The sequence below is a fragment of the Labrus bergylta genome, chromosome 17 (assembly GCF_963930695.1).
Source record: "Labrus bergylta chromosome 17, fLabBer1.1, whole genome shotgun sequence".
Lineage (NCBI taxonomy): Eukaryota > Metazoa > Chordata > Actinopteri > Labriformes > Labridae > Labrus > Labrus bergylta.
In genome coordinates this window covers 3,367,416-3,385,122 of record NC_089211.1, presented here as the reverse complement: position 1 = coordinate 3,385,122, position 17,707 = coordinate 3,367,416, and the positions used below count along the sequence as shown (strand labels likewise).

Genomic DNA, 17,707 nt, shown 5'->3' with positions numbered 1-17,707 from the left:
TCTGCAGAAACTCTTTGTAGGCCTCATGTTTCAGCACACAAAGCTGAGACCAGAAGCCCTCTTTGGGAATCACAACACACTCTCTCATTTTCTGGGGGTTCTTCTGAGCTCTTCCGTATGAAGAAGTAAAAAAAAATCAGCTGAGGAGACTAGAAGCTGGACTTACATCAAATTAAATGTGTTTATCAGACAATCCAAGGCTTATAAACAAATTTTACAAAGGGCCACGTTGTGCAGAGGACAGCACTTGTCTTTGGGTCCTGAGTTGGCCTGATGTAACAGAAGTGTTTGTTGGTTTATATAGCCCTCCTGTCAAATCTAACATTTCTACAGGTGTCAAGTTGATCTTCTCAGAACCCTCAACCTACACACTTTTACCCCGTGTGACCTGGACGTGTTTGCTACTTGAAACCAGAGCAGGAGGACCTCGAGGAAGACAACATGTCAGCACCCACTATAACCATATTTGAGGTTTTGTCCCCCTGTGTAGCCTCCGTCACATGAAACAACAGTAGACCTCTGTGCTGATTGGAGAAGCACTGCTCTCCAGTGGTGGACACTGTGCAGTGGTGATTTAATTTTCATACAAGTGTTGCTGGAGCTTTTTAAACTCTTCCATGCACTTTGGTAACTGGTGAAGTTATGCCAGAAAACCTTACTCTGCTTCTCCCTTATGAATAATTCCCCACAAATAAATATGACTAAGAAAAGTGTCTCCATCACAAAGTCTGATTTTAAATATAGCGAGGTTACTTCCATGCATCTTTTGTTTACAGCCAACATGTATTTTTCCCTTATTCAAATGTGTGCTGTTTTCTACAATAAGCTTCACAGCGTATATATTTTTATGAAGTGAGTTTTCCTCTGATGTTCGTAAAATGGGAGAGTCAGAAATTTTGCATTCAATTTTGAAGCCATGTTTAAAACATAATACTGATCAAGCGTTCATATACATTTATTTGACCCTATCCTTCTTCCTGAATCTCCCTCTATCCCATTTTTCAAACCCAGCACAGTTTAGGCAGATGTTCATGAGTCTGGTTTGGCACAAGATTTCTGCCTCTTAAACAGATGTTTTTTATTGCCACTGTAACTTTGCTAAATGATGCTTAGTGCTCATGATGGATTAACATTGGGTCTTTGTAATGTAGCAATGAATACGCTCTTTTACCTGCTTGAGATAACATTTGTTATGAGTTGGCACTATACAAATAAAGATTAATTGATTGCATACCAACAGGACCTCGTCACACACCCATTGATGTAAAAATTGATCCAACTATATTATTCAGTCTGCATTTGCAGCAGAGCCTTCAGATTAAGAGCGCTCCATTCTGTCTTTTTAAGTGATTACATTTTTTGTTACACACTAGTACATGATCTGAACTCCTCTTACCTCCAGAAAGCGAATTCACATTCATTCACTAAGAGACAGCTTTAGTGGTACTGAAAGACATTTTCTTACATTGAGTCAGAGTCAGGTTAGTGGTTTATCCCTGCCTACAGTCTGTGTGCTAAATTCACTTACCTGACTACTGGAGCCAGCTTTTAGTCTTACAGTCCATCATACAGACAAAGGACATACATGTCCCTGAATGAAGGACAACAGAAAAACACCTTTATGTGTCAAACATCTTATCAGCTGATAACCTGAATATTTAATTGATCAAAAAGATTAATGAAACTGAAATGATTTCTCCTTAAAAACAGCTCCATAAGCAGGCTGTGATTCTTTGTTGCTCTAATTTGAAAACACATGCAATAAGTTGAGATAATGTTGCATTTATTGATGGCAAAGCAGCGACTCAATCTACTATAATAAAGAAAAAAATAAAGAAAAACCTGAACATATATTCAGGTATTTCCATAAAATGTCAAAGTCCCACTTTGTATATTTAAGACATGCAGAAACACAGTAGATAAAGATATTTAGAGTGTATATAATCCAAGTTTAGAAAAAATACCGAAGAGAAAGAACAAAAGAAAAGCTACAATAATGTCGTCGATGTATTATATTACTGTGTACAGTATTAATCAGTGCATCAATAACTGATCTGAAAGACCCCCCCTCCTCCCCTCCCCAGCTTCCTCGTCAATAATGCCTCCACCAGTCCTCCTCCATCCTCCCTACATGGAACCTCAGCACACCTGTTCCTGTCCAATCCAGACACAGGGATGCATGTGGCTCCTCCCACTGCAGCTGATGGCGTTACCATGGGTTACAGGGTGGTGGCCAGCTCAGTCTCCATTCTTCTGGTGAGAAGACTTTCCTCCCCATCCTCGTCTCAGGGTTCACTGCAGGCAGATAAAAGACACACTGTTTGAGCTACTGAGAGGAACATAAACAGTGTTGACAGGTTTTCTATATTCAGGCATAATTTAGTAAACTCATGATGCATGGGTGTGCAGGATTTGCGTCTCTTGAGGCTGAGTCTGCAAATAAAGACAGCTGCTGTGTTTTTAAAAAGGAAAAAATCAGCTGTGTTCATGTTTTATTTATTACGTATTCACGACTGATCAAACAGCTAACACAAAACTCAGACACCTAAAGCCATGAACAATTCAGAAACATTTATTGTCATTCATGTTTCTCTATAAATCAAAGTCAGGGACACAATGTTTGACGTCTTCCTGTTATCAGGTGTGTTCATTCTTTTGTCTTTCCTCCTGCTTGTTTTCCTCTCCTCACTCATTGCTTCTAGTCTTCAATAACACAGAAACGTGGACCACAGTATTATCATCATGTCATCAATTTTACACTTCTGCAGTTAAAGGCATGTGCTAATTGAATTTTAATTGCGAACAAATGGAATAAATATTATACATTTCCCTAATGGATAAACTACACTTGCTGTAGTTGGCCGACTGGTGTCCATGTTTGATTGACAGCAGAGTTAACCAATGGACAAAGACGCCATGTAAGTAAACCTTTGTTACAAATGTGGTCAAACATGGTTCATAAAGGAGACAGCACACATACACTAGTTCTATTTCAACTTCCTCACATGGATTTTTTTTTTTGCCTTTTGAGACTAGGGAGAGTGTAGGGCAGAAAAACAAGATCAAGCCCACATTTACTTTTAATTCTTAAATGGTTTTTTTGGGGTCTTTTTATGCCTTCATTCAGAGATAGGACAGTGGATAGAGTCAGAAATGGGGGAGAGAGAGAGTGTGGAACGACATGCGGGAAAGGAGCCACAGGTTGAACACCTGCCCGGAGGACCAAATCCTCCACACATGGCATGCGCACCCAACCACTAGGCCACCGGCGCCCCCACATACTTGCACTTTAACAAAAAAGGACAAACAGTGTTCCTGTAGAAGTAAGGACAACAACAATAAGCACCTAAGATGAGTGATGTTAACATGTTCAGGTACGTTCTGGAGTTGTTCAGGATGCTAAAGTTAAAGGAAAGAGCACTTATTAGATATCCTTGATATCAAAAGTGAGTTTCCTGCACTAGTTTGGTCATAAGCAAGTTTGGAAAGTTAACTAGTTAAACCCTGAAAGCCTTACTAGTTACCTAGTAGACAGAAAGTTATACTAGTAAGATGCATTTGTTCGTACTAGTTAACCAGGAAACAGTTCCACTCCTAACTAGTTAACTAGTAAAATCAAACAGACCATAACTAGTTCACTATATCACTATTTGTATCTTACTAGTTAACCAGTAAATATTGTTATTGTCTATAGTTAACCACTAAAGCTTTTCCGATCATCTAGTAAACTAGTTCTGCCAAAGACAGAACTAATGCTGGAAACTGAAACCTGATATCAGGGACAGTTTTCCACTTCCCTCCTGGCTAACATTCACCTCCTCTGCCTCGATCAGCTTGTGGAGCTGACTAAAAAACACTTTGAAATAAGCAATGATAATAAAATGTGTATTTTTTTGTGTTCATAAGAAATGGTGAGTATTATGGTTTGAACTAAATTGTGCTATTAGGGTGGATTATGTTTTTGCTAACATTCATGCAGATGGGCCATGGAAAGATTTCCCCTTCTTCCCTCCTTATGGGCAGCCCTGATCACTGATGTCAGCAATCTAACAGTGCACAGCTGCAGCGACACTGCAAACCTGCTGAGGTTTAATGTTTAGATTGTAGTGTTTACCATATTCAACATTTTTGTTTAGTGTTTGTTAGCATGCCAACATGCTGTTTTTAGCAGAGTTTAGCTGAGGCTGATGAAAACATTATGAGTTACTCATGTTTTTGTTCATAAACTGAAGTTTATTAAGTAAAGATAAAATAATGAACATGTCTGAAGGTGATCAGTCATCCAGGTTGTGGTTATTTTAAGTGTAATCCAAAAGCTAACTGGACGTGGTTAAATTTATTGAAGAAATCAAACAAATCTCGAGAGATTGAACATATTTCAGTGGCCTTTTGGATTCATTCATACTCTATAAAGTTCTGTGAATTTCTTTATGAATGGTGAACAAACTTGCCTTGCCAGAGAAACATAACCATTGTGCACAAAAAGAAAAGTTCAAAGATAACCATATGGAGGGTTCATCCTTGTTGGACTGTGAAAAAAGTTTTAGCCTGTATATGTCTGAAGACAAAAACTGGATCTATGTTGATGGACTGTTGAAGCACATAGTAAATGTAATTGTAGTTGTGCAGACATGAGAAGAAGTAAGGGTGAGCTGCCATTTCCTTTTTCTCCTGTTTTTGGTTAAGTTAGGGAGTTAGGTGTAGTTATTGTCCTAGGGTTTAATTTGTTTGTTCAGGTGAGGCCAAGAGAGGTAGATGTTATTTGGGCTTTTGTTCACCCTGAGCCAATGTTGCTTCAGCTGTGATATTTTGTTTTGTGTTGTTTATGGTAAATATTTCTAAACATTTAGTCCAGCTTTTGGTTAGGGGACCGGGGAGGATATCTTTCTCTTTCTATGCACAACTACCCACCGAGATGGGTAACACACGCATTGATGATGCTCTCTGCATTATTGTATCACATTTTTATTGTTATACTAATGTAAGTAGGTCAATTCCATTTAGTATAACACCTTTCACAGGACAAGGTGACACGAGTGCTTTACAAAAAATACAACAAGGATAATTATAACAGAAAATCATCAAAACGAACCAATACACAGAAAAACAACATCAGTAAACATTTCAAATGTTCAAGATGTGTCTTCAGCTCCTTTTAGAATGCATCAGAGGACACTACTGAACATAATGTCACAGTGTCTGTAATGTTTCCTGTCTGTTTTGTTGTGTTTTGTTTTTTATACATGTCTGTCACCCCATGGTCTCTAAAGGAATGTAAACACTTAGATGCTCTAATGTTAAACAGCCACTCATGAAGTAACACCAAGCCAGCAGACAGGACTGTGTTAATGTTAGCTTAGCATAACTAGCAACTACTGTGTGTGAATGACTTCTGACAAACTTCAGAATAACTTCATGAAAAACAGCTTTAAATATTATATTGTGAAGCATAAGGTAACAAACATGGACTATTTTCACATTAGAACATGTAGTCATTGTTGCACAGGTGAAATGTGTCTTTGTCCTCCTTCACAACCTGAACTGGCAAACAGGATCACAGTTTACCTTTGGCTTATAAGGGGGTGTGCCAAGTGGAAGGTGCCAAGTTTGGTCGAGGTGAAGGGGTGTTTAGGTTGTTGAGATTAAATATATTATTAAGATGGCAGTTTATGTATTTACTTAAATGAAAGCCACTCTATTGTCTTTTAGCCTTATTGTATTGTTTTGTTTGCAGAACAGGTAATACTCTCCTGAGTGTTACAAATTGATTCTTGAGTTTGGGGCCTTGCAGGTTGTTGGAGGTTGGGGTGGTACAGTGTTGGAGAGTGCTGACATTGGACCAAAGAGCATACAGAGCTGCAAGGGCCCAGAGTGTCATTGTTCAGAACTCAGTCTCTTCATTTGTTTGTCACTTTTTGCATTTTTTTCTTGCATGTATTATTAATAATTTTTACATTTTTGTTAAGGTCTGCACTCTACATATTGCTGCACTTGGATTATTCCACTGTAAATAAAATCACTTGGACTGCATTATTGATTTTTCCTCATTTAAGCAACTAGGCCATCCTTATATTTTCTATTGTTTAAATTTTGTCATAAAAATTTAAATTATAAAAACAAAGTATTTATACAAATGTATTGACAATCATGACATGATTTGATTCATCAACTACCTCGACAACTTCAGCAGACGAAGGCCTACACTGTTCTTATCAAAAGGAACTTTATTCACACAAATGCTGAATATAGCGGTACATAGCTTAACTTCATTGTCAGTGACCTGGCCAGCTTCCTCAGGGAAGAGGGTTTGTTTTTTTGTATATTATTGCCCATCTGAGCGATCCCTTTAAACACCTGTGTATTATTATAAACCATGCAAAGTTGGCAGCTACTGGAGGGCCTCAGACCATTAGGAGCCCCAAAAGTCCAGCTTCTCTGTGCGCCTTTGGTTTGTAGCAATTTTCTTTTTTTAGTACATTTTAATTGAACTTTTATAGTAATTTGAGGTTGGAAAACTCTGTGGAAAATGAAGGCTGGCCTAGAGAAAAACATTCAAAGATGCAGACGGTTCAGTGGGGGCCCCAGTTTTTGCCTCAAGGCCTCTAATCAGGACAATCTGCCTTAATCCTTAATGAAGGAAAATGAGGGAGCAAAGTAAAGACGGGAAGGATCCTGGAATATATAATGTTTTATTTTATTTATTTGGACTTAATTATGTCAAATCTTTATTGTCTTGGTTTAAGCCAATAACTAATCACCAGATTCATGATGCAAACTGATTGAATTTAGTTTCTTTTTGATGTCTTTTCAAATGAAGCCCACTTTAATTTGACTGATTCAGACTGACAGTGCTGTCTAAAGTCTCATTAAAAAGTTCCTGTACATTTTCTTTGGGAGCAGCAGATTAGAGAGTCCACTCATTCTGCTGATCTCACTACTTGTCCTACATCTGTTCCTGGATGCCAGCACCATGCCCTTCCTCCTCCAACTGTCTATCTGGCACGATGCCAACTTTCCTCTCCTATTACCTAACCCCTAGCCTCCTCTGTCCTCAGCAGGGGACGATTGTTTTGTTTTGTTGAGCGCACAGTTCAGTATTAAAGGGGGTAGTTAGTGTTCTGTCTCAGCTCTGGGTGTGGCTGCACCTTTCATATTTTTTACCTCTGACATTCAGACATCAGACTTTGTAAACCTCTCCTGCAGAGATGACCACCCACCCACACACTCTCACACACACACACCCACACACACACACACTCACTCGCAGCCCTCTGGGAGAGGAAACAGAAGCAGAAAAGCCATTTGCTGCCCACCACGTTGTTATGGAAACTGGTCTGACATGGACTCAGTGTTAAAATGTGTTCCATGGCCGCTCGTTCAGGAGGCTTTAGTCTGGTTTAATGTCAGTTCAGAATTAACAATGTGTGTTAGATAAGCGGCTCCATCTCTTTATTGATCACCATGCAGCACTGATGTATTAATACCTCACGGCCATCTTTTCTCTGATTAGTTAATTTATAATGGAATCATCCATTTCAAACCATGGATAGAAACATATTGTCTAAAATGACAATCTCACACAAGTTTATGAAGTTAAATACACAAATTGACATTTTTCTGCACCTTTGCTTTGCAAGTTCATTCATTTCTTTAATTAATCTTCTTCAATACTAGCAAGAACTTCCTCAAAAAAGTCTTCTATTAATATGCAAAAGAGGATTTTAAGAAAGAACATCTAAGTTGTAGTTTTTGGCCTTACTTTTGATTCATGATTTTAAAGCATTCAAACAAATAGAAACTCACATCTGTAAACCTGAAGTCCTGTTTCTACCTCCTTGGATGCAGCCAAGACACAAAAACAAAATAAATATTTTTGTAAACTTTCAGCCTTCATCACTGTGTTACTGCTATGTTGTGTGGTTGAAGTAATATATGATGTAACTGGGAAGTGAGTGACACAGACGGAGTATCCAATAAATGATCCTGAAACGTTTCAGCTTCACAAATGCTGAATTTAAAACTGAAGTTCATAATAAATGATTTTTCAGAGTCAACAAATATAATAAAGAGTAAGGTGAGGTGTTAAGCTTTAACATATGTTTGGAGACTGACATTATGATATACCGGCCCATTAGCCCATTAGTTATGATGTTGATTAGATTAGATTATTTTATTCAAAGGTGCAGAGAAAAAACACACAGCTTTGTGCAACTTACAATAAACAGCACAACCACATAAACCACCAAGTAAAGCATAAAAACATAATAAATACAAATATAAAGACTAAAGGCTAACATAACTCAAAAGGTGTTGTCTCGTGTGAATCACTCTGAATTACCTTGTTGCTGAAATGTGACATAGAAATAAACTTGTCTTGCCTTATTATCGGTCAAATTCCTTAAACTCTGGATCGGACATTTTCCATTAAACAACAGTGTAATGCAATCGTGTTATTTTTTTAAATTGTACTTTACTGTGATAATTGCCTAAAAATCTTCAGGTGCAAACTTTTCAGAATATTTTATTTAAATCTCTGAGCTCAAACATGACATTTTGAAGGCATCATTAGGGTTCCCTTCCACAATCTCAGTTTGCCTATTGGTGACGACAAACTTAACTAAAATAACTATAAAATATTCTGTTTATGTTAGTCTCAGATAGCTCTTGACAACAACAACAAATCACTGTTATTAAACTTTCACTAAAATGTGTTTCTTACAACTATAATCTGTCATCATTTTCTGTTTCTATCCTTCACCACTTGTGCTGTATGAATGCAGTAATATCTGAGTTTCCTAATGGGGATTGATAATCACATCCTACAGTAGACACACTGATATACAGTGGGTACGGAAAGTATTCAGACCCCTTTACATTTTTCACTCTTTGTTTCATTTCACAAAAGAATTTCTGCAGCACTCAAGGTTCCTAAGAGCACAGTGGCCTCCATAATCCTTAAATGGAAGAAGTTTGGGACGACCAGAACTCTTCCTAGACCTGGCCGTCCAGCCAAACTGAGCAATCGTGGGAGAAGAGCCTTGGTGAGAGAGGTAAAGAAGAACCCAAAGATCACTGTGGCTGAGCTCCAGAGATGCAGTAGGGAGATGGGAGAAAGTTTTACAAAGTCAACTATCACTGCAGCCCTCCACCAGTCGGGGCTTTATGGCAGAGTGGCCCGACGGAAGCCTCTCCTCAGTGCAAGACATATGAAAGCCTGCATAGAGTTTGCCAAAAAACACATGAAGGACTCCCAGACTATGAGACAGAAGATTCTCTGGTCTGATGAGACCAAGATTGAAGTTTTTGGCTTTCATTCTAAGCGGTATGTGTGGAGAAAACCAGGCACTGCTCATCACCTGCCCAATACAATCCCAACAGTGGAACATGGTGGTGGCAGCATCATTCTATGGGGGTGTGTTTCAGCTGCAGGGACAGGACGACTGGTTGCAATTGAAGGAAAGATGAATGCGGCCAAGTACAGAGATATCCTGGAAGAAAACCTCTTCCAGAGTGCTCAGGACCTCAGACTGGGCCGAAGGTTCACCTTCCAACAAGACAATGACCCTAAGCACACAGCTAAAATAACAAAGGAGTGGCTTCGGAACAACTCTGTGACCATTCTTGACTGGCCCAGCCAGAGCCCTGACCTAAACCCAATTGAGCATCTCTGGAGAGACCTGAAAATGACTGTCCACCAACGTTCATCATCCAACCTGACAGAACTGGAGAGGATCTGCAAGGAAGAATGGCAGAGGATCCCCAAATCCAGGTGTGAAAAACTTGTTGCATCATTCCCAAGAAGACTCATGGCTGTACTAGCTCAAAAGGGTGCTTCTACTCAATACTGAGCAAAGGGTCTGAATACTTATGACCATGTGATATTTCAGTTTTTCTTTTTTAATAAATTTGCAAAAATGTCTACATTTCTGTTTTTTTTTCTGTCAAGATGGGGTGCTGAGTGTACATTAATGAGAAATAAAATGAACTTTTTTGATTTTAGCAAATGGCTGCAATGAAACAAAGAGTGAAAAATGTAAAGGGGTCTGAATACTTTCCGTACCCACTGTATATACCTCACTGCTCACAAATGTTACAACCCTGCATTAATAAAGAAGTTCTACTTTATACTAGTTGTAAAAGTTCTTTGTAGACAATTCAAAGTTTAGAGATTGTGAAAACCAGTGGCTTAACCAGTAAAAAGGGTCCTGGACCTCAATATGATCATACTCACTTGCAACAGCAGAATTGTCTGCTTAAGTGAAAAATGAGTCTACAATTAAGGTGATTAAGTCATATATTTACAATCAAATATAACTTGAGTTAAAACATTTAGTTAATTGTGGGAGTCAAAACAGTCATCTTGTCTAAGTGCTTTAAAGTGGGACGAGTTAATTTCGGTAAAAAGGGAACATTGAATTAAAACCTCATGACAGTTTCGGGGCTTTCAGTCACAATGGATGGCCACATTCAGAGCTCATTTAAAGAAAAAGTACTAAAAAGCCTATACTAAAATTGTAATTCAAGATGTGATGACGTTTTCGTAATCAATCAATAGATTTGTATCTTTATAGTGCCAATCACCTCAGGGTTATCACAGGACACTTTACAAAAACAGCAGGTCCAGACCACTCTGTCATACTCTTTGTTGTACAGAATATTATTTAGAGAAAGCTGACGTAAATCCAGCATGAGAAAAAACATATTTATAACAGGCAGAAACATTGAGCAGAACCAGACTCATGTTGAACATCCATCTGCCATGAGCTGAGAGAGAGAAACAGACAGAGACACAAAGTATAACCAGTAACAAACACATAATACAGACATGTGGTTACAATGTCAGTAATTGTAAAATGACATGTTATATCAGCAATAAGAACTAAAATACTGATAATAGAAGTGGTAGGAAGAAATAAACTCTAATGAATTAATGGAAACCATTCTAAATGAAATAAGTTACGCAAACACAAATCATTGATTAATGTCTAACAGTAGAGTACACTGCCGTCCTGCTCCACAGGGTAAAATACATCTCGCAGTTTATGGCATACGTCCCTGTAGTTTGGGCTGGTGTGTGCGGGGTGAAACAGCTGAGACTCTATTAAATATTTAAAATGTGTGGGTATGTGCAGCGCAGGGTGTGGTGCTGAAGGGACAGCGCCCTTCATTGTTGGACTGGGTGTGACTGTGAGGGAACTCTCCATGGTGCTGATCCCCCTCCTGACCTCCAACTTTGATCGGACACGCCCCCTCAGACACACAGCTGTATGACATCTCCCACTTATTGAAATGACACAACTCACAGTCTAACTGTCAGGCAGCTCAATGTACACTGATGGACGATCTGTAGTTTGGAAAACAAGAAAGGAGCGATCATTTCCGGATTGATCACATCTGAGGCGCTCACACAGTCTTCAGGTAATTTCTCATCGAGGAACATCCTCCTCCTGTAGCCTATTGGATCTTTCTAGTGACAAAGCTCCACTGTGAATCTCTCTTATATGCTGACTTTTAACTCAGGATTGGCTGCAGGCTGGAGGATGTTGACTCATGAGTAAGCAAATCAAAACTGTTTGCTGATCAGTAGGAGGATCATAGACTAAGAAAACAGCGGATTGTCTCGTATTTACCTCTAATATTTACGGCGTCCCATTCTCTCCAGTGGGAGTATTTTCATGCACCATTAGCCTTACAGTTTTTTTTTTTTTTGCTCTTTTGTCACAGTGCGACCACCTGCGCGTGAATCCAGAAAAGGCGGTGGCTGTCCAGGAAAAAAAAATAAAAGCAGCTGAGTGTGAGCATCTGTGCATCTACTCCCCGGGAAACCTTACCTCTCTTCCCCCCTTCTCCAAAGCCAGTAAGGCATGTCGACCGCCGGGGAAGTACCAGCCTTTTTTAAGAGCATGGGTTCGGACAGCCCAGCCAGGCCGAGGCAGCAGTTCTGTGGCATGTTTTGCCCAGTGGAAGGCTCCTCGGACAGCAAGACGCTGGACTTTGATGCCTTCTCGGCGTGCAAAGGAAAGCGTGACAGCCGAGTCATTGACCGGCAGACCGACATCTCTCAACCGAAGAAGGTGGAGATCCGGGAGAGCACCGGGAAGGAAGCTCTGCAGAATTTGGATGATAAGAGGGTAAATTCATCTTTCATTTTCATGCTTATTTTTCAGTTCGTGTTTTTTTGCCCCTTTCTCTCTGGCTGTCATTTCTATTTTAAGCATTCATATTTGTTGCACAGATCTGCACCATCTTGATCTAAGTGTTTTTACCCCTGCCACCCACTCACTTGAGTTTATTTTATGCTGACAACCGATGTACACCAGACCAGACAACTTGCCATGACTACATTACCCAGAAAACCCTGTGATGTAATAGAGGAGAGGGCCCACTATGCAGGGCTGCCAGAGGGAGTGGCTCCTGTTAGTTGGTTTCTGTTTGATCCCCTCTTATAATAAAACCCTGTGCCCATGGTCTGCTTTTGCATTGCTGCAGTGCCCTTAAGCCAAAACACACGCAGTGCCAACAGGTCTGAAACAGAGGGAAAAAAAACAATAAAACTGTTATCCTGGTTCTAAAGGGACCCACGCATGTGCATGTGCATGGCTGCAGCATCCCTGTGCCTGAGCATTTAGGTCTTTATCAGCAGATTTCAGGGTGTGGACCTAATGGAGACACGGCAGCTCTGACTTGCATGACTTGCAGGAAAATCTGTAAACTTTTCTTCTGCTGGTTCAAACTCATTATCCAGTATTTACAGCCGGTTGCATGGTGAACTATGGAAACATAAGTACCACTAGCTGCCTTTACTTAATATTTCAGCACTCAGGATGCTGTTAAAAGCTTTGTGTAGTGTGTTGAACCCTGGTATCATATTACATTATTGATCTGAAGCATTGGCCAAACAATCCACCCTTTACCTACACTCTCTTATCTCTCAGTTATATCTACTTAAGTCCAACGTGTGTAGTAGATTCCTCCCTGATAAAATAATCCCTTTGACATGATTTAACAAGATCAAATAAATAACGGGACGTTTAAAAGCTCTCAAACTGTCCAGGACCAAGCTTTGTACTAATATGACGTAAGCAGACTGCATTGATGGAAAGTAACAAAGTACAGTCACTCAAATGCTTTGCTACAAGTGTAAAAAAAAAAAATCCAATCACTCAATAAATTACTTTGTGTTATAGTTGTAATTTTTATAATATAAGACTGGATGGATCACAGATAAACTTCCCACAAGTTTATTGATGAAAAGCCCCACCTTTACATGCTGTATACATTATTCTGAAGTCGGCCACTCAGCATAAAAAGTACTTTTACAGTCAGTGCTCACAATGTGGGCTACATTTTGATGGTCATACTTTTATACACGTTAAACAATAAATGGATGAATTGAACTTCTATGGAATTATATCCACAGTGACATTGCTTTCGTACCAAATGAACCAAGATCTTCTTTTAGTTCTATCACACAGCAAAACTCCATCCAGATGAATGTTGAGCTTTTGATTAAATCCACTTGGCTCTCACAGAGCTGTTCTGTTTTTTTTAATTTTTTTTTTAAAGCCCTTAAAGCAACACTATGCAACAAAAAAATCAGGTTTTTTTTTTTGCTTACTCACATTATCACCTGTCTAGACCCAGACTTGTGTTATACTAACTCTCAGATGTACTTTATCTTGGACGAATTGTCTGCTATATGAGATTGTTACATTGTTAAAATGAGAAAAGTCAGGTATTTTATTTCACGTGAAAAGTTGCACGTGTACAAGATGACTGCACCTTCTTTAACAATATAGGCCGACAGTCTTACTGCCTGACTTGATGTGGTACAAGAAATAAATAATGTTCTGCTGCTTAACAAATACTGTAATGCTAGTATTACCTTTCTATAGCTCTGTAACTGACATCACTCACTCAGCTGACTGATTTTATGAACTGTTACATACTTGTACACTACTTTAAGAACTGACTATTTTATCTACTGGACGTCCAAGAAGTTTAAAAAAAACGATAAAGTCTCTCTTTAATGGGAACATAATGTGCCAAATCTAATCTAAAAAAGGTTACAATGACTTTTCTGAATGGTAAGCATGATTTACTGTATCAATGCATGTCAGATTTACTTGATTTGATGTTAGGCCTATTAATCAGTAAGAAAGACACAACATTTAAATATGATTCTTGTTGATCCCTCAAATCATCACTTCTCGTTTCTGCTCACATTTCCAAAACATTTTGGGACTCTTGTGTGACAGGTGTGACTGGTGGAAAAAGCTGAAATAAACATAGAAAAGGAACTGAGCTGTTGATGGCATCCCCCTGTTCACTTAGTGATAGTTCACTTTCTCCAATAAAAGTGAGATTTTAAAAAAGAAGCAGAAGAAAGTGTGAAGAGTTAAGATGGCTGCTGGCTGTTCTTCGTTTGTTCACTTGCTGCACTCTCTTGCCTTCACTAATCCAGGGAGAGCAATTGATGGCATTAGTGGCTCTTTCCTGTCAATGAAGCAGGGCGAGGCTCTGCGCATGCTCCGTTGGGCTCTTTTATGGGGAAGAGGCTCGCGAGTGGTCCCTCCCTCCCTCCCCTCTTGTCTGACTCCGTCTGAGAAGGAAAGCTTTTGGTGCATCGGCGGAGACCGGGAGGCTGCCAGGACGCGATCTGGAGCTGAGACTGACTTTGATTCTTTACGTTTGAGGCCTCCCAAAGGATCAGCTGCGACCTTCCCGGCTTTTTCTTCTTCTTCCTCTTCATCATCATCCTCGTTTGGACCCGGCGAGCGGCAGTAATCCGCACATCCCGTTGCATACATTGCGGTTCCAGGGCGCAGCGCAAGACGAACTACCGGTGAAGATGTCTGGCTACCAGGGCAAGAAGAACATCCCCCGCATCACAGTGAGTGCTGGGATGTGATTCATTTTGAACTAACTCACGTTATATTCAGTCTGGTGTCCGGTGTCTGGTGGCGTGGGCCTGCGGGTGTGGGTGCAGGATGTCACCGGGGCGGCATGCTTTATGCGCCGCTGCGCTTCTCCTCTCATTTTTACTCGGAAGAAGAATAAGTCTACACAGAGGTGCATTGTAATGCATTTTTGCATATCAACTTGCTTATATTTGAAATGTGCTTTCTGCAGACCAAGCCCACGTTAGGATCGATACATTCGTGAGGCCGCCAAGGCTATAAAATGTGATTTTTGCAGCATCTTTGCGACAAGTGCTCCACTCGGGGTTAAACCGAGCTATCACTTGACCTCAAACTGTTCTGTTCTGCTGCAGAATCCCACTCAGCCCTGCAGTCTTTGTCTTTGGTGTCTGCCTACATGACAGTTTAGATTTCACGCCGGTGGTCTTTGTTCGGCGGTGTGTCTGGTGGCCGGGTATCACTGCACAACAACTGCTGGGGCAAATACTTCCCTGTATCCGCCTTAACATTCACTTCCCGACTGCTTTTCCTTTCCCTTAAGCTCTCCTTTCACTTTGGTAAAGCATGTCTTTGATTTAGATTTTGTTTTACGAGGCTAGAAGCGTTTAGTATACATTTAGGGTGTCACTGAGCAGCAGATTATTTCTTTGGATTCATAGCGGAGCTGCTGGGATTGGTGTTTGTGGTTGTGGTTCAATGGAAAGTAGAGAATAGGGAGGGGAAGGGAGGGGGGGCCATGGGAAGGGAGGGGACAGTGGGTCCTATTTCCTTCCATGCTTCTCTCTCAGCTGTGTAATGAAAGGAAGATGCATGTACAGAGGCAGAGCCTATCAGGAGGTTACTGTTAGCAAATAGTTCAGAACCAAAGGCAGATGGAGCCATGTGTCTAGTTTATTAAGCTATGAGTAAATATTGCATGCAAATAAAAAGCATGAATGACTAAATACTTATATTTGTCCTGCACTCATTAGTCCTGGAAGGGCTTCAGTAAAAGTCTGTGTGTGTGTAAAGTGACATTGGTCAAAACTCCTGAAAAATATAAGAGGGGGTTGTCCCAAAATCAATTCATTCTGTATCAGAAAAGGCCCAAAACGTTCCTCCATCCTGCACCTGGTGCACATCACATATTCATCACTGCTAGCGCTAACTCAAACTGAGGCAAATGATTTCATATCTAACAGGACAGTTAAGCAGCACAGTGTCAATTTTCATACTGGCTTCCTGGATTCTGAATACTGATATGTGTGGACGTCTCTCTGGATGTAAAGCAGAGAAGGGTGTTCTGAGTGAATGTAGAGGGCAGAGTCTCCCAGAGAAGCGGTTTTGCTCACCTCACATATCTGAACAATGTGTCCTGCAGCCCTGCACATCAAACAGGCTAATAAACTATCACTCTATATGCTTACATGTGATTGGTTATGTGGCTGAAAATTCTTTAACAGCAAAGTCAAAGGTTATGATCTACAGAATAATGAGCCATTGTTTTGAAAATTAACTAAAATAAGTGCAATTAGCTTTTTGTCTGTTTTATGAAATGTAAGATTCAAATAGAAACTGATAAAGTGTAAATAGTTGTCAGATGCCTGCTGCTCGTAGAATATCATTAAATGATTTCAGGTTTTTCTACATTATATTTATGGTGTATTGAAAGTGGAGAAAATGAATCAGGAAGAAAAGCCCCACCTTTCTGTCACACGTGCTATAGCTCATATTCAAATCCCTCTGACAATGTTGCATATTTTGAGGCTTTCTAAGTCAGTAAAGTGACAATAATTGAGGACATATTTTGGACTGTGGTGATGATATGATTGATGTCTGTGGTGGAAACATGAAGCCTCTCAGGTGATTCACTCTCCTCTCAGGTCTCAGGAGAGAGCAGGAGGAGTGATCCGAGGATTAGGAGGAGTGTTGTAGTCCCTGCAGTGATTAAGTAAGACCTAAATAGACAGACTTCCTTTTCTTTAACAGCACATGAGAGAGAAAGGGGGTCAGAGACACGATTTAATACTTTAAAATGTGTTTTTCTCAAAAGACCTGCTGAATAAAGTGTCTTGAGCTACGTCATGCATGTCACTATTCCAGCTAGCTCCACTTCTGCACCCACTGTACTTCAACACTGTACAGACTCCAGTGTGAAGAGTAGTTGAGAGTATTAAACCAATCAGAGGCTGGAGAGGAAATGAGCTTAAATTGAATAAAATCTGATCCAGAGAGGCTGCAGCAGTGACAAAGGAACTCTCTATGCTCTGATCCTTTCTACATAAAACAACTAAATTCAGAGCTGACATCTTCAGAATGCAGAATTTGAAGGTTTCATCCATCAGTCTTCATCATTCTGGGTGGGGTTCTGGGTGAGCTGACTGTGTGGGATTGATGGAGTCAGGTCAGCTGCAGAGGCAGAGATGTACTCACAAGCAGATCTCATTAAATATGAATGAACCTCAAGTTCACCACCTGGTTTGGAGCATCTGTGACTCAGGACCTTTTCTTCTTCCATCTTTATGATGCACAGAGCAAAACCAGAGCAGAGAGGAAAGTCGCTGAATGTTGAATCCAGTAGGGCTGCTTTTTTAAATACATAACTAAAAGATGAGACATTTACCAGAATCCACTTATTTACTTGTTGAAGAGAGAAAACAATCCCAAACTCAAACATGTTTTCATTTACAGTTTCAAGCTCAATCATTTTGGACACTGATTTGTCTTTTAAGCTAAATAACTTCTCATATTAGCTGTTTTTTTCTTGGTTCAATAGGTCAATATTTTTGGCTATTAGACTCAAAACA

General features: G+C 39.9%; 1 protein-coding gene and 1 long non-coding RNA gene across 3 annotated transcripts in view; one reads left to right on the top strand and one right to left on the bottom strand.

The window, feature by feature from the left end:
• Positions 1-1,766: 1,766 nt before the first annotated feature.
• LOC136183166 (uncharacterized) lies at positions 1,767-11,972 on the bottom strand. The gene is made up of 2 exons (XR_010669002.1): positions 11,832-11,972; positions 1,767-2,295 (listed from the first exon to the last, which is right to left on the bottom strand). It is a non-coding gene; the product is annotated as an uncharacterized lncRNA (long non-coding RNA).
• dpysl2b (dihydropyrimidinase like 2b) overlaps positions 11,528-17,707 on the top strand; it is a 32,454-nt gene continuing 26,274 nt past the window's right edge. The window contains exon 1 of one of the 2 annotated variants that reach the window (XM_020630566.3): positions 11,528-12,131. In XM_020630566.3, coding sequence (XP_020486222.1) covers positions 11,865-12,131 — 267 coding nt within the window. In that variant the 5' untranslated portion in view covers positions 11,528-11,864. Of the gene's footprint in view, positions 12,132-14,583; positions 14,894-17,707 lie in introns of those variants that run through there. The other variant, XM_020630567.3, reaches the window with a different exon arrangement.